The following is a 20,822-nucleotide window of genomic DNA, read 5'->3' as shown; positions in this document are numbered from 1 at the left end:
GTTCATTTTCATTTAAGCATTAGAATATCCGTTTTTATTATTTTTAGTTATTTTCGTTAAGTTTAGTTATTACGCCATTTAATTTCCATATTCTCTTTTAAGATTTCGTTTTTAGATTTTAAACACACTACCAAACCCCCACTAAACCGTTTTTGTTCTAGACTTCCTTACTTTAACTTATTTCAAAGGCTTTTTGCAGAAAAAGATTCTCCTTCCCTGTGGATTCGATCCCTAAGTACTACAATCCATCAGCTGTGCACTTGCGGCTATTGATTTCAATTAGGGTAAAACTTGACAACCCACAACACACACATCAAGTCACCATCAACGGATCAACGGACTAGTTATGCTTATATTTTGGTGAGAATTTTATAGACTAGATCCAAATAGATGTTCCACGATAAGTTATGGTTTAGAAGGACGGTCACTGAGATATTGTTTAGTTCCTGCGATTTTTAAAATTCTTTCCTGGCTTTATCTAAGTTTGTTTGAGGACAAACAAAGGTTTAAGTCTGGAAAAGTTGATCACCGTATTTTGACCACTTTTATGGATCGTAATGATGTCTTACGCATGTATTTTAACTCTGTTTTCAATAGTTTTAAAGTATTTTCAATGTTTTAGAGTTTCAAAAGACTTTTCAGGGAACTTGGGCAAAAGATATGCAATTTGAAACAAATGAACAATTTTTGGATAAATGCAAACCGTTAGAAGTATGGCACGCGATGATGACCTTATCACCGTCCGATCAGCCCCAATGTTTTAGACAACATAGAGGAAACAACTAGCTTTCTAACACTTGGTTTGGACACAATCCAACGGTTAGATCGTTAGATACTACCGATGCAATAAAGACAAAAAATACAGTCTCGGAAGACAGCGCAAGCGGAGACCGCCGCCATGGCATATTTCCTCACGGGTAGAAGCACTGCGAACGTGGCCAGACAACGTTCACTTCCCAGCCAACCAAATTAAATCCCAAGTAGATTCCCTTTATTATTTTTGAAGCCCTTAGTTTCCAAGACAACTCCATAATCTACAAATACCTCCTTTAGGTCTTTCTAAAGGGGTGTGCTTAGATTTTTGTGTGTGCCTCAAACCCTAGAAGCCGTTGATTTCTAAGAAGGAGCCACCGACGGAGAGCATCATTGCGCCTCCACCTGCAACTCTGTTCTTCGGTTTTCTTCTTTGCTCTTTTTAATTTCCAGCAATCTCAATACGTTCATGATGCTTTGTTACAATATGTTTGAGTAGTTTCCTAGTTGGGTTTAAAGGGATTTTTCAAAGTGAAATACGTGTGTCTCATCTATGAATCGATACATTTAAGATTTATTATCTTCTAGGTATTCTTCATTTACCTTTATTCCTATTGCGTGATTCTCTGTTGGCCACTTAGAATCCAATCTAGATATCATATGTTGCGAATATTTTCATTGATTGTCTGACCTAGGGTGAAACGAGCAAGTCTACTATAGGAGTGGAAACTTATCTATCGATGAGTTGTAAATGTTGATGTGTCTTGTTCAAACTATTGCATCTACTCCCTTCCAGGACCAGAGTAGAAACCTACTAGTAATGCTTGAGAGAGATAGTTGTTTAGGGATATGTTCATAATTTGCAGCATTTAGGTTGTATAATTCATTCCAAATCATGTTTTACTAGGGCTTACCCCGGGCTACGCCCGGGTTTTTTTCATAAAATTTTGTTAGTTTTAAGTGATTATATATTTGGGTTGAACTCAATGGTTTAATTATGTTGTAAAAGAAAAGTTGTGAAGCTGATAATTCCAACCAAATACAGTTAATAAAAAGAAAATTAGATTCTTAGATTGGTAGATCATGCTTTACAGCTTACAATCCACATTACATACCTTGTCATAGTTTTAAATTTTCTTTTGTTTATTGTTATGGCCGATGAATGTTGCACCACTTTTTTTTTAAAAAAAAACCTGCATAGATAGATTCATATTATTTCCTTTTTTGTCAATAAATTTGTCTTAAAAATAACCTATCTAGAATCCACTTTTTGTGAAACCTATTAGTCATAAAAATAAGGCAGATGTAGATTCATGAAGATGTAATTATTTTTTATATAAGATTATTGTTTAACTACAATAGTCTATTTAATTGTAAATCTCTAAATTATGATACATTATTTTCCTGTACACATTGAAACAGAAATACAAAAAACGCACAAACATACAAAAAAAGGGCAATCTTTTTTTTTTTGGTAAAAGAGGGCAATCTTTGATGTCAATAAAAGAAGAAGAGGGCATTCTTTTTTCCTTATGGAGATGGTAGTTGTCACATGATTCCTTTTGAGGCTTGGACTTCACAATCCTTAATAACTACTTCGTCTCTGTCTTAATGCCAGTAGTAAAGTTAAAAAGAATTAAGAGGTATGACTTCCGAGGACAGTGACATTAGCTCTGGCACATGCTCGACGACATCATGCTTAAATAAACGATATTGTTACATCCTCTTAACTTGTTTTCGGAATAAAAAAATTAGAGAGAGGCTTCTCTTAGATAGATCTTGGGAGAAAAACATACTTATTCTATTTTCTTAAATGTGTTCTAATCCCATGGCACCAGCCCGAGAAAAAAACGGCAACAATTTAGAAGTTAAAAGTAATTCCTCTTATTTACTTTGATAATGGATGATATAAATTCTACGGCTACTCAACATCACTGGAAGAGCACTAAGCAGTGCCTAGATAGGTCGAATAGTTTTTTTTTGTATGGGCACCAATCACAAACCATGTATACATGCTATAGAAATTGTACGCCACTATCTATGTAGCTACCTTGATTATGACATTGAGACATTAAAAACCCTGTAAACTTAAGTTGAAGCTTCTTCTATGCATTGTATACCGTACAACTAATTCAAGAGAGTGGTTAATGATGAGCATTTATCAGATTACCGTTCAGGAGCTTCAAAAGGACAGATTGATAAGCTATATCCTTACAAATATGGTTTGCCAATTAAATTACCTTGAAAATCGATGGGGTTCCCTAAGCTTGATATCTATATTGTCTGGTCCGTCAAATACTTTGCAGAGATCTCAATACGTTTCACTCCACCTTATAGTAACCTGATGTGTGACCCTTCTTCATCCATAAATCTGAAAAATGGTGGAATTAAGAGTAAACATCGTTAGCATCCCATATTTCAATATGTGAAATGTATAAAAATGGAAATGCCACCGAAAAGCACCACAGAAGAGTGTTAAGGTGGAACCAAACTGATATTTCTGTAGATGTCGACAAAAGGAGGAATAAGCGCAGCTCAGAAAGTCAACAGTTTTGATATGAGTTGAAAACGAAATTAGTAGCCATTAGAGAAGCAAGTGGACAGTTTTGCAAATGTAAAACACAAACTCTACGTCGTCAATAATCGATGGCTACTCTGTTCTATTTTTTTTCTTTCAAATATACTAATTTAATCAACTAAGTTTTTAGTTCTATTTACGGACATGATGAGTTTGCCATACGACACAAACTCACCAGCTTATATTAACCGGCTAAATTCATAGAATTGTCATCGTCTACCAACTTCACTTTTAAATTTTAGATAATAGGTTCAGTTGGGAAGCTTCTTGTATGATGCAAGAAAATGTGAGAACAACAAACAGTGAACCAATCTATATTATTTTCCCTACAGAAAAAGAACCAGGGTTGATTTTATATGAGCGGTGGTTTAAAAATTCACCAAAACATTGATGATCTACATACCTGAATTTTCTTTGATGTACCATCTCTAATAGAGTGTAGTACCTTAACGTATTAACCACATGTGATAAAGATAATTTTGAGCTTTTGAACGTTGTAGTGAATATGATTCCAAACTTACATTATCACCAGAACACAAATTGTATGACCTCGATTTCATTTTACCCATCAGCAAATTATGGTGTCGGCCATAACTTTTGAAGATGTGAAAAATGCGGAGGAATATATGTTCATTCTTTCAGCCATACCTTGAATTATATTCCATATTTTCCCTTAAAAAAGCGTATTAGTTTTATACTTTTATCTGTTTTTATTATTGAAGTGTATCTTTAAGTGTAAAGATGATGAAAAACTACAATGGTTTTGATGTTTGGAAGCGTGGGATTGTATTCTAAAACTTGTGTGATTTCATAAAACCTATATTAGAAAATATGGACAATTACCTCATTTGCCTTCCCCCAGCGCTGTAACAATGGCGCAGCGTCCTACCTCTCGAACTGAAGATGAAATTGGCTCCAATCAAAATCTCTTGAGGCCTCTTGACTCGGTCTATGGGTATCTAGATATAACCACTATCGTTTTAATTCGGGGACTGCTCGAAGTGTATATAAAGAGGATGGAGATGTGGAAGTGAAATGGAATTTTTTAAGAACGGTTGACGTTTTGGATTCTCCATCGTGGTTTGAGGTTGTAGTGGTGATTTTAGTGTGAAGCATCTTTGATGGTGAATTAAAGTACATTTTCTTGGGTAACGGCTTCTGGTTTGAGATTTCCTTTTGTTGAAGCGGAATAGAAGATGAGATGAAGATGAATCGTTGGAGTCGAAGCTGTTTCAGGTCAATTTAATTAGGGTCTGAAGCACGCTCAGTTGAGCGTGGAGATGGCTAGGAAAAAAAAATTTTTTTCCTCGTTATGGGCTAGACTGAGGTTTTTTTGGAATGTTTTCTATTGGGCTTTGTAGGTCAGTTTATTGAACTTTTTTTTTTATTGTAGGGGGAGTTGTTTAAATTCGGGCTGGAGGTTGGTGGACCTAGATTAAATGGGCCGACGTGTTTTCTACTCTTGTGATGAATGATAATTCTTATTTAAAAATATTCTGATGAAGTGGCAAATTTAAGGGTTTTTATTGGCTGATTATTTTCTCCTATTATTTTGCTGACGTGGATGGCTTGAGAAGCCAGGAATTCAGCTCCTTTTATATAAAGGAGATTTCATGCATTTTAGGCCTTTATGTGTTGTTTTAGGGCTTAGGGGTTGCATAAGGTCCCAATGAGTCTTTGCATGGTTTGGAGTGCTTATCAGGTGTATTTGGAGCTATTTGGAGCTGAAAAGGTGAAACCAAGAAAAGAAATGGTGATCAGAACTTTAAAAATGGTGAAAACAGCCTTTGAGAGGTTCTTGGCGCTGGCCTGTACCGCAGGAAGCTTTTTCTTGGCGATTTTCAATAACCGCGGGTGGATTTCTCGGCCAAAACGCGTACCGGCCGTTAAAGTTTCTCGGCCAAAATTCCGGGGTGCAGATACATTTTCGAAATTGCGTCACCGGAAGATCTTTCCGGCCGATTCAGCTTACAGGGTCTTTAGAAAGGTTGGAGATAATTGAGTCAAGAACCCAGGAAAGTTTGAATCAGGGAATTTGGAGCACTGAGCTGAAAGATACGGTCACCGGAAGACAGACCTATCTCACATCCATTCCGGAGCAATCCGATATGCCTGAAAGATTGCCTGTCCGGGGAACCTTCCAGTCCGATTCAGTTGTCGGATGATTCATCAAAGTTGGAGAATATTGGATCATGTTTCCAGAGCAGGTAGAATCATAGGATTTGGAGGCGTTAGTAGAGAGTTAAGCTCACCGGAAGGCACGCCTGTCTGGCTACTGTTTTGGTCTGACCCGATGAGCTCCGAAGATTGCGAAGGACGATGCACTTCCAGACCGATTCAATCTACAGGTACGTCATCAAGATTTTAGATATTTGAGTCCTATTTCCATAACGTTTGAGATCATTCAATTTGAAACCATGAGCAAGAAGATAACATTTCTGGAATGGACACATGTCTAGAAGCATCTTTCTGACCGTGTCAATGTACTGCAAAGATGAGCCCTCCAGAGAACCTTTCACTTCCCAAGCGTTGAGGGTTCCTTCACCAAAGTTCGAGATATTGGATTGCTCTTTCTAATTCAGTTATAATCATGTCATTTGGATCCATATCCTGGAATTTACTCTCCCCTGAATGCAAAGTGGTCCGAGAAGGCTTAGGTTGTGCGATACGGTACTGCGACTTGATTAACTCGCACCCATGAATGTTCAACGCTCTGGAAACAAGTTGCAACTTTAGAGATGAGTGTAAGGAGACTCTGAGCAAGGTAGAGACTTCCAGAATCAAATTTGAGTAAGTCCACAATGCTGTGCGAGATAGGCCTGCGAGTTGGACATGAAGTGGAACCATGTAGCACACGTGTTCGCAATTTACACCGACTTGGGTGTGCGACCTGAGCAGGGACGTGACCATCTCGCACATATACATTCTGGAGTGTGCGACCTGGGCTTGCAAGTGGGGGAGGAGCTGTACTGAGCCGCACAAAAACATGCAAGATGAAGTGCTAGATGGATGTGCGGCTGAGAAAGGAGTTAACCATCTAGGAGTCTTGAGCGCCTTTTTGTGCGAGATGGGTGTGCGGGTCAGCCATGGACGTGACCATCTCGCACACCAGCCACCAGACGCATCTAAGCCAGGTCAGTACCCAGTTTTTCCTGGGCTGACCCGGCCCAAAACCCTTGCTATATATATTTTTTTGGGAAAAAACCCTAGGGACATCTCATTCTCTCTTAGTTTCCCTTGCCTCTTTTGTGTGAAACCTAGATTTTGGGAAGAGATATCACGTCTTAAATCATTAAAGGCTGTTTCTTTTCCATTTATTTTCATCATTCAAAGCTTCTAATCATGATTAACATCACATCTTGCAAAAGATTAAGTGTGTTAATCATGATTAGCGAGTAGTTCTTTCATAAGGTCTTAGATAGGTAGATTAGGGTGCAAAGATGTTAGATTAGAGAGTTTAGGAGTTAGATCATGCATCTTCCATTCTCTAATTAGCTATTCTTAAGGCTAGATCCTTGAATATCACTTGGGTCTGGATCATAGGCATTTCATGTTTTGTGTGTGAATGACATATTAGAACTGATGTTTAATGCTCATTGATTCATATGTCTCAAATGGGAATTTGGTATGAAAGTAGATTAGTATAGAGGTTAATACCTTCATGAGTGGATTAATCTAATGCTGAGTTCTAAGTTGAATGGCTTTGTGTGATTATTGGTTCATTAGCTCCCTAGTTTACCATTGATGCACCCTAATCCAATATCCTGTCTAAGGCCTTAGTTTCATCATATTGCATCCATCATCATTTTGTTATTTGCTTGTCTTTGTTTGCTTTGTTTATCATTGTTATCTTCTCTTTATATTGTTTAGTTTCTTGTTTCAATCATTAGTTCAAACCAAACTTCATTTGTTTGCTTGAATTAAGAATCAGTTCATATAGTCAAGTGTCTAGCTTCCACATTCTTGGATTGACACCCCTTATACTACTTTGCCAAAGGGGATTGATAGCCCTTAAGAGCCTAAAAAACTCTTGTCTATCAATTAGCGCCGTTGCCAAATTGTGGATTGTTTAGCATTAGTCTTTGATCTGTTCTTGAGATCAAGTTTTTACCTTTCTGTTTTGCTATTTACTTTTCAAGTTCTGTCTTTGTTTTCAGGTTTATGATCACAAGAAGCCAAGCAAGAAGACAAAGAGAAAGAGCAGTTCACTTGGAAAGGTTAGGAATGATGGATCAGCAAGTTGGGAATGAGCATCAGGCTCGAGAAGCTGATCACGGTCAAAGAGCTGGTAATGGGATTGGAATTCAAGTTCAACAGGCTCAGGTCCATCAGGGACACGCTCAGGGTAACCAGAACCATGACCGACCTCAAGTTAACCAGCCACAACCCTTCCCCAAGCCACCAATACGTCATCAGCTTCCACAGGTCTTTGTTGGTGAGAATGACCGAGCTTATGCACACCAGTATGAAGCAGGAATCAGGCCACCTCCTGTCCAAAACAACAACTTTGAGGTGAAGGCCTCTTTGATCAATATGGTTCAGAATCAGTAGTTCCATGGCTTACCTATGGAGGATCCCTTGGAGCATCCGGATCAGTTTGACAGAGTTTGTGATCTCACTAAGATCAATGGGGTATCTGAACACAGCTTCAAACTGAGATTATTCCCATTCAGCCTTGGAGATAAGGCACATCAGTGGGAAAAGAACCTCCCAAGAGGATCCATCCACACATGGGAGTGGTGCAAGATTACCTTTCTATCCAAGTTCTTCTCAAGCTCAAGGACTGCAAAGCTAAGGAATCAGATTTCCAGCTTCACTCAACATTCTAATGAGACATTTGGAGAAGCTTTGGACAGGTTTAGAAGCTACACAAATCAGTGTCTACATCATGGATTTTCAGAAGCCTCTCTCCTTAGCACTTTATATAGAGGAGCTGTCCCCAAGATCAGGAATCAGTTGGACACAGCATCTAATGGGAATTTCTCAGCAAAAGAAATCAATGCAGCTATGGAACTTATTGAGAACTTAGCCATGAGCCAAGACACATATGGGGAAGATTATGATAGAAGCTATAGAGGAGAAGAATCTGGTAGAAACCAAGGGCTGGAAGAGAAGATCAAAGCGCTGAATATCAAGCTTGACAAAGCCCTAGCTGCCACTCAAAAGCCTATAAACTATGTGAGTGAGGAGAAGAGATGCTTCACAAATATCAATGAAGAGGGTCTCACTCAAGAGGAGTTGCACTTCATTGGGAATCAAAACAAGTTCAATGGTTACAACAACTTCAACAAACACCAGACCTTGTCCTATAGGAGCAACAATGTGGCCAACCCCCAAGACCAAGTATACCCTCCTCAAAGCTTTGTTCAACACAATCATAACCAAGGTAACTCCCAAGGTCAACAGGGTTTTCAGCAACCAGCGGTTCAGAATCAAGGGAATAGCTTCACAAATCAAGTCATCCTACAGCCAAAGGCTCCTCTTCCTGGTTTTGGCCCACCACCTTTTCAACAAAGTCCTGATTTCAATATTGTTCTCCAACAGCTCTTACTAGGACAACAAAAGATGGATCTGACCTGGAGACACTGGGCGCTGAACTAAAGGCTATTAAAAAGAACAAGGGCATCTGCACTTCTGAACCACAAATCTCTCTTCTTGGTAAAGCTGTTTAAAACCCAAGGGATTATTGCAATGCCATCTACTCCAATGATGACCACTCAGCTGCTGTGCAAGAGATTGAAGATCTCCTTTATGGTCAAGTTTCTAGTGAGACTGCACAAACTCATGAGGATGAAGACACCATTATAGATTATTTCATGGGCTTCTTACATGAACTCAACGAGGACATTGAGAGAAAAAAATGTGGGGGCAGCCGGTTCAGTTCTTTCTGTTCAGCAAGGGAATGATTCAGTGTCTATTGAAACAAAGGAACTGCCAACTGGTCAAGTAAAGCCAACAGATTGTGCCTCCACCTCTGAATCAATTCAGATGAAGCCCACCTCCCTCCCAAAGCTTGGTAATCCAGGGAAATTCACTATCTCTTGCACTCTTGGGAACTTTAGGGTTGAGAATGCTTTGTGTGACCCAGGGTCAAGTGTTAGCATAATGTCTAAGGACATGATGGAGAAGCTAAAGGTCAAGTCTATAGCGTCCTACCCTTCTTCTATCACCTTTGGAGATTCCTACTTCAAGAAACCATATGGGTTTTGGAAAACTATCCACTACAGGTTCGTGAATGCATAATTCCCACTGATTTTGTGATCATGAAGATGAAGAAGACCAAAGAGTTCCCCCTATTGCTTGGAACTTCATTTCTCAACACCACTGGTGCAATGATTGACTTTGATACTCAAAGAGTGATGCTTTCAAAGGTGGATAAGGATGTATTTTACCCTGTTACACCTCCTTTGGCTGAATTTTGTGGATCAGTTGTTCAAGAGATAGAACCCCCTAAGGTACTTGAGATGAAGTATGTGGGCACTCCTGGAATTCTAGGTGGATCTCAATCTCTTTCAGTTTTGGAAAAGGAGAGCGACTCTCACCCCAATAGTTACAAGTATGAGAATGGAGGGTCATTGATCAGAGAAGAAGACATCTTGCTCTCATGGTCTCCTATACTTAGTGATCTAAGGATGATTAACACCAAGAGCGATGGCTCAGCATCAGAAGACAAGAGAATTGAACCTGATCTTTCTTCTCAATACTTTGATCTCACTCCTTGGGTTGATGATGATGGATCTCTGAAGTATAAGAGTGATTGCAATGGGAAACCAGGTCTGTTTGCTGAAGTGAGGGCATGTCTCACAAAGGCCATCTTTGATAAAGACCCAGATGGTATTCAAGAGCTGGTGGACAAAGGTCTCAAGATGGGATCTCAAGGACAAGGGTCTAATGGTTCCCAAAGGCAGCAAACCAACTCAGCTTTCTTGCTCAGGATCATTGAAGTGCTGAAAAGCATCAATGCTCAATCTCACCCCAGCTAAAAACAGGTTTTTCAAAGTCAAACTTTGTGACTTTAAACAAAGTGCTCTTGGGAGACACTCCAAGCTTATCCTTGTATATAATCTTTTTCATCTTTTCTCTTCTTTCTTTTTATGTTTTAGAATCTTTTGATGGGTTTTGTGAGCTGTTCTCAGGTTCCAGGTAACTTTTGGAGGCTATGACTCAGGGACAAAGTGGAATGGAGCATGTGAGAAGGCTGGGAAAAGGGTTTAAGGCATGGAAACTTGATGGACGCCCCTGTGCTACTTGGGTGTGCGGCTCAGTCAGGCCATATACCAACTCGCACAAGAACTCGCTGTTACCACCTACTTGGTCTTGCGAGTTATTCACCTAGCAGCAGAAGATTTGAGCAAGAAAAATGCTAAGTGTTGCTGTTCTGCGAGTTGGGTCTGCGAGTTGGATGCATGTGAGACCAAGCCGCACTAATGTTTGCTGTTTACACCGGCATGGGTCTGCGAGACAGACCAAAAGGAGACCAGGCCGCACACCAGGAGAAAGAGTCCAAGGCGTTTAAGGATGGATCAGTGCAAGATGAGCATGCGTCTTGAACAAAGGAGGAACCAAGTCGCAGGAACACTCGCTGTTTACACCTACTTGGTCCTGCGAGTTGATTCAATAGGATGCTAGGCCACATAAACGTTCGCGGGTTACACCGAGTTGTACATGCAGGTCATCAGGAGATCAGGCCAGGTTGCAGCATAGAAGAAGAGGCCAGAACGTGCAAGAGAGAGTTTAGTGCGACTTGGGCATGCGAGACGGGAAGGAGCTGGTCCCAAGTCGCACAGATACTCGCTGAACACACCGGGTTAAGTCTGCAAGTTGGTCCAAGACAAGTCCATGTCGCACAACGGAGTTCACGCCAAGCAAAACACATCTCCAGTGATGTCTAGCCTCATCTGGTGCAGGTACTCACTCCACCTTTGCATAAAAACCGCACCAGGTATCACTCCAAACACTTGTAAATGAGCATTCAGCATTTTTCATTTGTCATTTGCATTTTGAATTTGATTTTTCCTCTTTCTCATGCTTTTATAACACAGGGACTGTGTTATTTAAGTGTGGGGGAGGGGTTTTGTGTTTACTAATCATGTTCCTCTTGTTCTTATTTTGATTTGCATCTTGAGTCTGCATCTAAGTGCATATAAAAACCAGAAAAAAAAATCAAAAAAATCAAAAAATTTTCACAAAAAAATGTTCATTCTAGTTGCATTTCACATTTTTAGGATTGAGTCTAGTTGCATCATATAGGTTGCATTGTGCATGGGAGTAATGATAGTTTTTTTTCTTGAGAGTAAATCACTTTGAGAATTTGGATTAAATATGCTTGTGAAATGGTTTATGTACTTGCAAGGCTTGAAATAATCTAAATCTGAGAAGCAAGTTTGAATTGAACTCAACTATAATAAGTGAAAACCCTGAACTTGACTTGAAATTATCATTTGGTGCATTGTTTGAATAAGCTTGTGGATACCAATACACATATTTGAGCTAGAATCCTGTTTTTACCATCCTCTTCCTTAGCTCAAATAGCTGAATCTGCATAATAGATCAGTTTTTCTCACCCTGAACCCATCCTTCTTTCAAGCCAAATGTTTGTGTGTGATTGAGAGGCCACCTTGGATCAAACTTAGCAGAAAGTGTTAGGTTTAGGGCGACAAGGGCAAGTCTCATTGAGTGCTCAGTTCCATCATCAAGGAGCTGAGAGATTTGGCAAGAACTAAGTGTGGGGGAATACTTGTTGGTGAGTGGAAAAAGGAGAGATGAGTGGAAATAAAAGGAGAATGGTGAGAACTAGGGGATAGAAAAAGAAAAGAAATCAGTCTTGGAGTTTTGAGTCAAAGAAAGTGAGCTCTAGTGTTTTGAAAATAAAGAGTCTAGCCTCTAAGTGAAAAGAAAAGAAAAGAAGCCAAAGAGCTCATATGTTTTAAAAAAAAAAAGAAAAAGAGGCTAAAGGTTACAAAAGAAAGTGAAAAAGAGCTATGGAAAGTTTGAACTCCAAGACTTGTGTATGAAAAGGAAAAGTGAATCCCCTAGTGAGAGAAGAAGGAGTGTGAAAAGTAAGCAAGTGAGGAAACTTTGAGTAGAGTGTGGGGTGGGATAAGTTCTTGCCCTTGTATGCATAGGTTGCCTTTTACCTTTAGCATTCTGCCAGAGTTTGGTCATTCATAGAGAGATCCCTTTGCTGCATTGAACCCACTCAGGCGCTGATGAGATCATTTTAGTCTCATGACCTCACCCTAGCCAAACTTTGCTTGTTTGAACATTGCATCATTTGATCCACTAGGTAAAAAGCTTAATGAATGTCAAAGAGTTGAGGAATAAGAGAACTTGTGGAGATTTCTTGTTGAGTTGATATATCTGAGTATGGTCTTGCATTGCATATTGAGCATGAACTTGAATTCTCTTAGTGATCACTTCTCTCAAGGAAATATGAACTCCCAATGAATTCAACCTCTTTCTCTCATTTTTTCTTTTTGCTTGAGGACAAGCAAAGGACAAGTGTGGGGGAGTTGATATGTTCATAATTTGCAGCATTTAGGTTGTATAATTCATTCCAAATCATATTTTATTTCATGCATTTTAGGCCTTTAGGTGTTGTTGTAGGGCTTAGGGGTTGCATTAGGTCCCAATGAGTCTTTGCATGGTTTGGAGTGTTTATCAGGTGTATTTGGAGCTATTTGGAGCTGAAAAGGTGAAACCAGGAAGAGAAATGGTGATCAGAACTTTAAAAATGGTGAAAACAGCCTTTGGGAGGTTCTTGGCGCTGGCCTGTACTGCAGGAAGCTTTATCTCGGCGATTTTCATGTTCCGCGGGTGGATTTCTCGGCGAAAACGCTTACCAGCCGTTAAAGTTTCTCGACTAAAATTCTCGGGTGCAGATACATTTCCGAAATTGCGTCACCGTAAGATCTTTCCGGCCGATTCAGCTTACAAGGTCTTCACAAAAGTTGGAGATAATTGAGTCAAGAACCCAGGAAAGTTTGAATCAGGGAATTTGGAGCACTGAGCTGAAAGATACGGTCACCGGAAGACAGACCTATCTCGCATCCATTCCGGCGCAATCCAATACGCCTGAAAGATCGCTTGTCCGGGGAACCTTATGCTCCGATTCAGCTGTCGGGTGCTTCATCAAAGTTGGAGAATATTGGATCATGTTTCCAGAGCAGGTTGAATCATAGGATTTGGAGGCGTTAGTAGAGAGTTAAGTCCACCGGAAGGCACGCCTGTCTCGCTACCATTTTGGACAGACCCGATGAGCTCCGAAGATTGCGAAGGACGATGCGCTTCCAGACCGATTAAAACTACAGGTCCGTCATCAAGATTTTAGATATTTGAGTCCTCTTTCCATAACGTTTCAGATCATTCAATTTGGAGCCATGAGCAAGAAGATAACATTTCCGAAATGGACACATGTCTAGAAGCCTCTTTCTGACCGTGTCAATGTACTGCAAAGATGAGCCTTTCGGGGAACCTTTCACTTCCCAAGCGTTGAGGGTTCCTTCACCAAAGTTCGAGATATTGGAGTGCTCTTTCCAAAGCAGTTGAAATCATGCCATTTGGATCCATATCCTGGAATTTACTCTCCCTTTAATGCAAAGTGGTCCGAGAAGGCTTAGGTTGTGCGATACGGTACTGCGACTTGATTAACTCGCACCCATGAATGTTCAACGCTCTGGAAACAAGTTGCGACTTTAGAGATGAGTGTAAGGAGACTCTGAGCAAGGTATATACTTCCAGAATCAAATTTGAGTAAGTCCACAATGCTGTGCGAGATAGGCTTGCGGACATGAAGTGGAACTATGTAGCACATGTTTTCGCAATTTAGACCGATTTGGGTGTGCGACCTGAGCATGGACATGACCATCTCGCAAATATACATTCTGGAGTGTGCGACCTGGACTTGCAAGTGGGGGAGGAGCTGTACTGAGTCGCACAAAAACATGCAAGATGAAGTGCTAGATGGATGTGCGGCTGAGAAAGGAGTTAACCATCTAGGAGTCTTGAGCGCCTTTTTGTGCGAGATGGGTGTGCGGGTCTGCCATGGACGTGACCATCTCGCACATCAGCCACCAGATCCATCTGAGCCGGGTCAGTACCCAGTTTTTCCTGGGCTGACCCGGCCCAAAACCCTTGCTATATATAGTTTTTTGAGAAAAAACCCTAGGGACATCTCATTCTCTCTTAGTTTCCCTTGCCTCTTTTGTGTAAAACCCAGAGTTTGGGAAGAGATATCACGTCTTGAATCATTAAAGGCTGTTTCTTTTCCATTTATTTTCATCATTCAAAGCTTCTAATCATGATTAACATCACATCTTGCAAAGGATTAAGTATGTTAATCATGATTAGTGAGTAGTTCTTTCATAAGGTCTTAGATAGGTAGATTAGGGTGCAAAGATGTTAGATTAGAGAGTTTAGGAGTTAGATCATGCATCTTCCATTCTCTAATTAGCTATTCTTAAGGCTAGATCCTTGAATATCACATGGGTCTAGATCATAGGCATTTCATGCACCAAAAGTGTTTGATGAAATGCTTAAACCAAGCTAATTAGAGGTTCATGCATCAAGACCATGAAAATGATTGTTTTGTGTGTGAATGACATATTAGAACTGATGTTTAATGCTCATTGATTCATATTTCTCAAATGGGAATTTGATATGAAAGTGGATTAGTGTAGAGGTTAATACCTTCATGAGAGGATTAATCTAATGCTGAGTTCTAAGTTGAATGGCTTTGTGTGATTATTAATTCATTAGCTCTCTAGTTTACCATTGATGCACCCTAATCCAATATCCTATCTAAGGCCTTAGTTTCATCATATTGCATCCATCATCATTTTGTTATTTGATTGTCTTTGTTTGCTTTGTTTATCATTATTATCTTCTCTTTATATTGTTTAGTTTCTTGTTTTAATCATTAGTTCAAACCAAACCTCATTTGTTTGCTTGAATTAAGAATCTGTTCATATAATCTATTGTCTAGCTTCCACATTCTTGGATTGACACCCCTTATACTACTTTGACAAAGGGGATTGATAGCCCTTAAGAGCCTAAAAAACTCTTGTCTATCATTTAGTGCTGCGAAAGTAGGCTATTCATAATTTCGTGCCTCAAGTTCTAGAACATACGTAGCCAATTACCTTTATTACTTACTTACTTTCTTCATTGCTTTAGTCCATGAATCCCTGAGATACCCTTAAGCCCAGTGTTTGTTTCCCATTGTTTACAGCCTTCAATTTTTATTCGATTTTTACATGCTTTCACTTGCTTTCATTTTCAATTGCTTTTTACTTGCTTTTAGTTAAGATTAAGTGACAACCCAAAACCAAAACCCAAACCTGTTTAGTTTTAGTCTGATTTAAGCATTAGCGTGAATTCGTACTGAAACAACTAAGTATGTGTGGATGGATACCCTAAATACTACAGCTCACATCTGTGCACTTACAGACATTTAGGGGTTATAAATTTCAAACCTGAAGCATAGTAAAAAAAAAACACCCCGTTTACAATCACATCACATCTTCTCTTCACTCACCCTGAGCAAGAACAACAGCGCCTCAACATACATGCCTCGTGAAGATCAAGCTGAGGCATGCACGTGTTCTTGACCTTTTACCCAGATTCACATGCCTCGACATGGAGGCCTTGGCTTGGAGATCTGGACACTGACCCGCGACATGGCTCGAGTAACCCAAGAAGACTGGATAAGTACCCGGTTTGTTCCGGGTTGACCCGGTTCACTGACTTTCTCTATATATAGTTTTTGGGACTAAAAACCCTACTTATCCTTTATCTACTTTTAGAACTTGCCTCTTTTCTGAAAAACCCATATTTTTTCAAGAGATATCTTTGAGTTAATCTGATTTAAAGCTGTTTCTTGCAATCTTATCATCTGTTCTCATCATCTAAAGCGTCTAATCATGATTAACAACACATCTTGCAAAGGATTAAGTGTGTTGATCATGATAGTGAGTAGTCTTTTCATAAGGTTCTAGATAGGTAGATTAGGGTGCAAAGATGTTAGATCAGGGAGTTTAGGAGTTAGATCATGCATTTTTCTTTCTCTAATTAGCTGTTCTTAAAGCTAGATCTCTGATAATCACTTTGGTCTAGATCATAGGCATTTCACCACCCAAAAGGTGTTTGATGAAATGCATGTCTAATTAGAGGTTTATGCTTTGTTCATCATGGGAATGATTTTTTAATGCATAAATGACATATTAGAGCTGATTACTAATGGTTATTGATTCATATTTCACAAATGGGAATTTGGTTTGGAAGTGGATTAGTATAAAGATTAATACCTTCATGAGAGGATTAGTCTACATTTGAGTTCTAAGTTGATTGGATTGGTTTGATTGTTTTTCATTAGTTCTAGTTTAACATTAATGCACCCTAATCAACTACCCTGTCTACGACCTTTGTTTCATCATATTCATATCATCATCATCTTGCTATTTACTTGTTTATGGCTTAGTTTAATTCTTTAATCTTGTTTGAAATTTGTTTGAAATTTGTTTAGTGTCTCTTGTTACCAAACCTCTCTTGTTTTAGCTTGAATTAAGTTTGAATTCTCATGAACTAGTGTCTATCTTCACACTTATGGATTGACTACCTTTTATGCTGCAACTGCTTAAGGGGATTGATACTCGCAAGAACCTAAAAAATCTTATTTATCAATTGGCGCGTGTGATTGTTTAGCATTAGTTGCCACATTCATCTTGAGATCAAGTTTTCGGTTTTACTGATTACACCTACAAGTGCTGAAGATTCAGGTTTATGTCACATAGACCAAGGACTAGAAGCAGAAGTTCTGAACCAGCTGAGGCTTTCCTTGACAACATCCACCTGGTAGAGAGAGCTACAAGAAGAGAAAGGGAAATAGCAACACATATTAAGAGATTGTGTATGGATCAGCAAGGGAATCAAGTTGAGCACCAGGCTCATGACAATAGAAACCAGGCGGCCAGAAGGCCTTTGTGAACCAAAACATGGCGGCTAGAAATGAGCACCAGGCTCAGATGAATCAGAATTAGGTGGCCAGAAATTAGCACCAGGCTCATGTCAATCCAGAGAACCAGCACCAGCAAAGGCAGCAACAACCTCAAGTGAGGAATCCTATTATTGTGGGTGCCAATGACTGAGCCAATGCTTATCAGAACAGACAAGGCATTCAAACTCTACCTGTTGAGAACAATAATTTTGAAGTCAAGGCATCACTCCTCAACATGGTACAGAATTCCAAGTTCCATGGTCTGCCTATGGAAGATCCCCTAGATCACCTTGATAACTTTGACAGGGTTTATAACCTTACAAAGATCAATGATGTCTCAGAAGATGGCTTCAAGTTGAGACTCTTTCCATTCAGCTTGGGAGACAAAGCTCGCCATTGGGAAAAGAACTTGCCTAGAGGATCAATTCAAACTTGGGAGCAGTGTAAGCAGGCTTTCCTCTCAAAGTTCTTTTCAACATCAAGGACAGCCAAGCTCAGGAATCAAATCTCAAGCTTTACCCAACACACGAATGAGACCTTTGTAGAAGCATGGGAAAGATTTAGAAGTTATATCAACCAGTGTCCCCATCATGGTTTTTTTGAAGCTTCACTACTCAGTACTCTATATAGAGGAGCTCTCCCCAAGATAAAAAACCAAACAGATACAACTTGAACTGGCAATTTCCTTGCTAAGTAAATCAATGCAGCAATGGAGTTGGTGGAAAACTTGGCTATGAGTAATGAAGCATATGGTAAAGACTATGATAGAGCCTATAGAGGAGATGAGTTTAGTGAAGAACAAAGGATGAGGAAGGACATCAAGGAGCTTCAAACCAAATTGGACAATGTTCTGGTGGCAACTCAGAAGCCAATACATTTGTGGGAGAGTTTGATGAACAAACTCCTTGCTTTGAAAATGTGAATGAAAAAGGATTAACACAAGAGGAGGTGCATTACATTGGGAATCAGAACAAGTTTCAGAGGTCTAACAACTTCAACAATCCAAACTTGTCATACAGAAAACCCAATGTGGCTAATCCAAGAGTTCAGGTCTATCCTTCTCAAAAAGCTCATCAAAGCTATGTTCCCAAGAATCAGTTTCAAGGGAACTTTCAGAGCAAGCAGCAATATGTTCAGCAGCCTCAACAATATGTGCAGCAACCTCTGCAGAACCAAGGGAGTAACTTCACTAGTCAGCAGCCTATGAACAAGTTTCCACCAAGATTTGGACAGAAGAAGCAGCAGCTAGGTCCACTGATGGGTCCAGAGTTGAGTGGGGTTCTTCAGCAGATACTTCAGGGTCAGCAAAGGATTGAGAACAGTTTCACCGATCTGAGTTCCAAGTATGAAGCTATGCAACACCAGCTCAAAGATCTTCAAAAGAATCAAGCTTCTTCTTCTAGACAACAAGGAACACTTCTTGTGAAACTTGAACCAAACCCAAAGGAGTATGCCTATGCCATTACACTCAGAAGTGGCAAGGAGTTACCTGAGAGAGAGCCAAGGCATGTGCTCATTGAGGATAATGAGCAACTTGGTGGGGAGGTGCCTCAAGGGAGTGATTTAGATGATGAAGCTGTAAAGAATGACAAGGGGAAAGGTGTGGCAAAATAGATGGTGCATGAGAAACCATATGTGCCACAACTACCTTATCAGCCCAAACTTCCATTTCCAAGAAGGTTCAAGAAGCAGCTCTTAGAGAAGGCTAGAGCTTTTTTTAAAAAAGCAATTGGAGAAGACTTAGTTCACCACGCCCATTATAGAAGCCTTCCTTATGGTTCCTCAACTTGGAAAGTTCTTAAAGGATGCTATTTTGAACAGGTCAAGAGAACTACAAGGAATGGTGGTCTTAAGTCATGAATGTAGTGAAATAATTCCGAGGAGAACAATTCCTAGGAGGTTATCTGATCCATGGAGTTTAACATTGCCATGTACTATTGGTACTTTGAAGTTTGCAAGCTGCTTATGTGACTTAGGAGCTTCAGTGAGTTTAATGTCTTTCTCTATTGCAAAGAATTTGGGTTTCACAGTCTACAAGCCTGCAAGAAAATCTTTGGTACTTGCTGATAGATCAGTTAGGCTCCCCATTGGACTCCTTGAAGATCTTCCTGTGAAGATAGGTGATTTTGAAGTTCCAACATACTTCATTGTGCTTGAAATGGATGAAGAGTCTGTAGATCCTCTCGTTTTAGGTAGACCATTCCTTGCTGCAGTAGGTGTCATAATTGATGTGAGAGGAGGCAAGATTGAGTTGCACTTGGATCAGATTCTCTTACATTTGACATGAATGAGATGATTGAAAAGCCAACCATATAGGGACATGTCTTATATGTTGAAACAATTGATCAGTTGGCTGATGACCTGTTGGAAGAGCTGACACTAGAGGATCCTCTCCAAGTCACCTTGACAAAAGAACCAGGTTAACATGGGTTCTTAGCTGAGGAGAGTGAAGCCTACAAGATGGTGTTGGATCAGCACAACGTAGCAGGTTCAGAAACTCAGTTTTTGGAGCTGGAGACAAGTGGCCTAGAGGTTCAAAGTATCAGTGGGTTCAGTACAAGTCAGGGACCTGTTCAAGAGTGTATGGCCGTGGGTTTGAATGCAGAGAAAGATGCTAGAACGGCTAAAGACACCAGCAGTAATGATGCTCAGGCTGATCATAAAACCTTCATGGCGCACTGGGATGAACACAAAGCTTCATCTGTTGAGCTTAAGCCACTCCCAAAAGGGCTCAGGAATGCATTTCTTGGCCCTAATTCATCTTATCCTGTGATCATCAATGATAGACTATTAGTTCATGAAGAGAATACTTCGTTTAATGAACTAAGAAAGTTCAGGAGAACTATAGGCTATTCTCTAGATGACATTAGATGGATCTCACCTGACTTATGCACCCATAGGAAACATCTGGAAGAGAAATCAATGATCCATATAGAGCATCAAAGGAGATTAAACTCAAATCTAAAAGATGTTGTTAAGAGAGCGATCCTTAAACTCATTGAGGTATGAATAATCTACCCTATTTCTGACTCAAGATGGGTTTCTCCAGTACACATTGTTCCTAAAAAGGGTGGCATAACAGTGGTCAGGAATGAGAAGGATGAGCTCATACCCACCAGAATTGTGACAGGCCAGATAATGTGCATTGATTATAGGAAGTTGAATGCTGCATCAAGAAAATATCATTTTCCTCTTCCTTTCATTGATCAAATGTTTGAGAGGCTTTCCAATCATCTATACTACTGTTTTCTAGATGGATACTCAGGGTTCTTCCAAATTCCATACACCCTAGAGACCAAGAGAAAACAACATTCACCTGCCCTTATGGCACTTATGCATACAGAAGAATGCTTCTTGGTTTGTGTAATGCACCTGAACCCTTTCAAAGGTATATGATGTCTATATTCTCTGACCTGATAGAGGAGAAATTTGAGGTGTTCATGGACAATTTCAGTGTCTATAGACCCTCTTTCTCTTCTTGTTTGTCTAATCTGTCTC

At 39.8% G+C, this 20,822-nt stretch overlaps 1 protein-coding gene, 1 long non-coding RNA gene and 2 other non-coding genes across 4 annotated transcripts; 1 reads left to right on the top strand and 3 right to left on the bottom strand.

Annotated features, from left to right (window-relative positions):
• Positions 1 to 2,227: 2,227 nt before the first annotated feature.
• LOC112084621 lies at positions 2,228 to 4,543 on the bottom strand. The gene is made up of 2 exons (XR_002898292.1): positions 4,175 to 4,543; positions 2,228 to 3,124 (listed from the first exon to the last, which is right to left on the bottom strand). It is a non-coding gene; the product is annotated as an uncharacterized LOC112084621 (long non-coding RNA).
• Positions 4,544 to 8,119: 3,576 nt separating this feature from the next.
• LOC112084867 lies at positions 8,120 to 8,226 on the bottom strand. Its single transcript, XR_002898524.1, has one exon. It is a non-coding gene; the product is annotated as a small nucleolar RNA R71 (small nucleolar RNA).
• Positions 8,227 to 17,814: 9,588 nt separating this feature from the next.
• On the bottom strand, positions 17,815 to 17,921 carry LOC112085007. The gene has a single exon (XR_002898651.1). It is a non-coding gene; the product is annotated as a small nucleolar RNA R71 (small nucleolar RNA).
• A 1,177-nt stretch (positions 17,922 to 19,098) lies between these two features.
• LOC112084596 lies at positions 19,099 to 19,611 on the top strand. The gene has a single exon (XM_024153819.1). The coding sequence runs from the start codon at positions 19,099 to 19,101 to the stop codon at positions 19,609 to 19,611; it is 513 nt and encodes a 170-aa protein (XP_024009587.1).
• The last annotated feature ends 1,211 nt before the right edge of the window (positions 19,612 to 20,822 follow it).

Source organism: Eutrema salsugineum, unplaced genomic scaffold (assembly GCF_000478725.1).
Source record: "Eutrema salsugineum unplaced genomic scaffold, Eutsalg1_0 scaffold_4, whole genome shotgun sequence".
Taxonomy (NCBI): domain Eukaryota; kingdom Viridiplantae; phylum Streptophyta; class Magnoliopsida; order Brassicales; family Brassicaceae; genus Eutrema; species Eutrema salsugineum.
This window is presented reverse-complemented; position numbering and strand designations above follow the sequence as displayed.

Bases quoted from the DNA above. Each gene is read 5' to 3' on its own strand.
- LOC112084596 (XM_024153819.1), top strand. From the start codon at position 19,099: ATGGTTCCTCAACTTGGAAAGTTCTTAAAGGATGCTATTTTGAACAGG.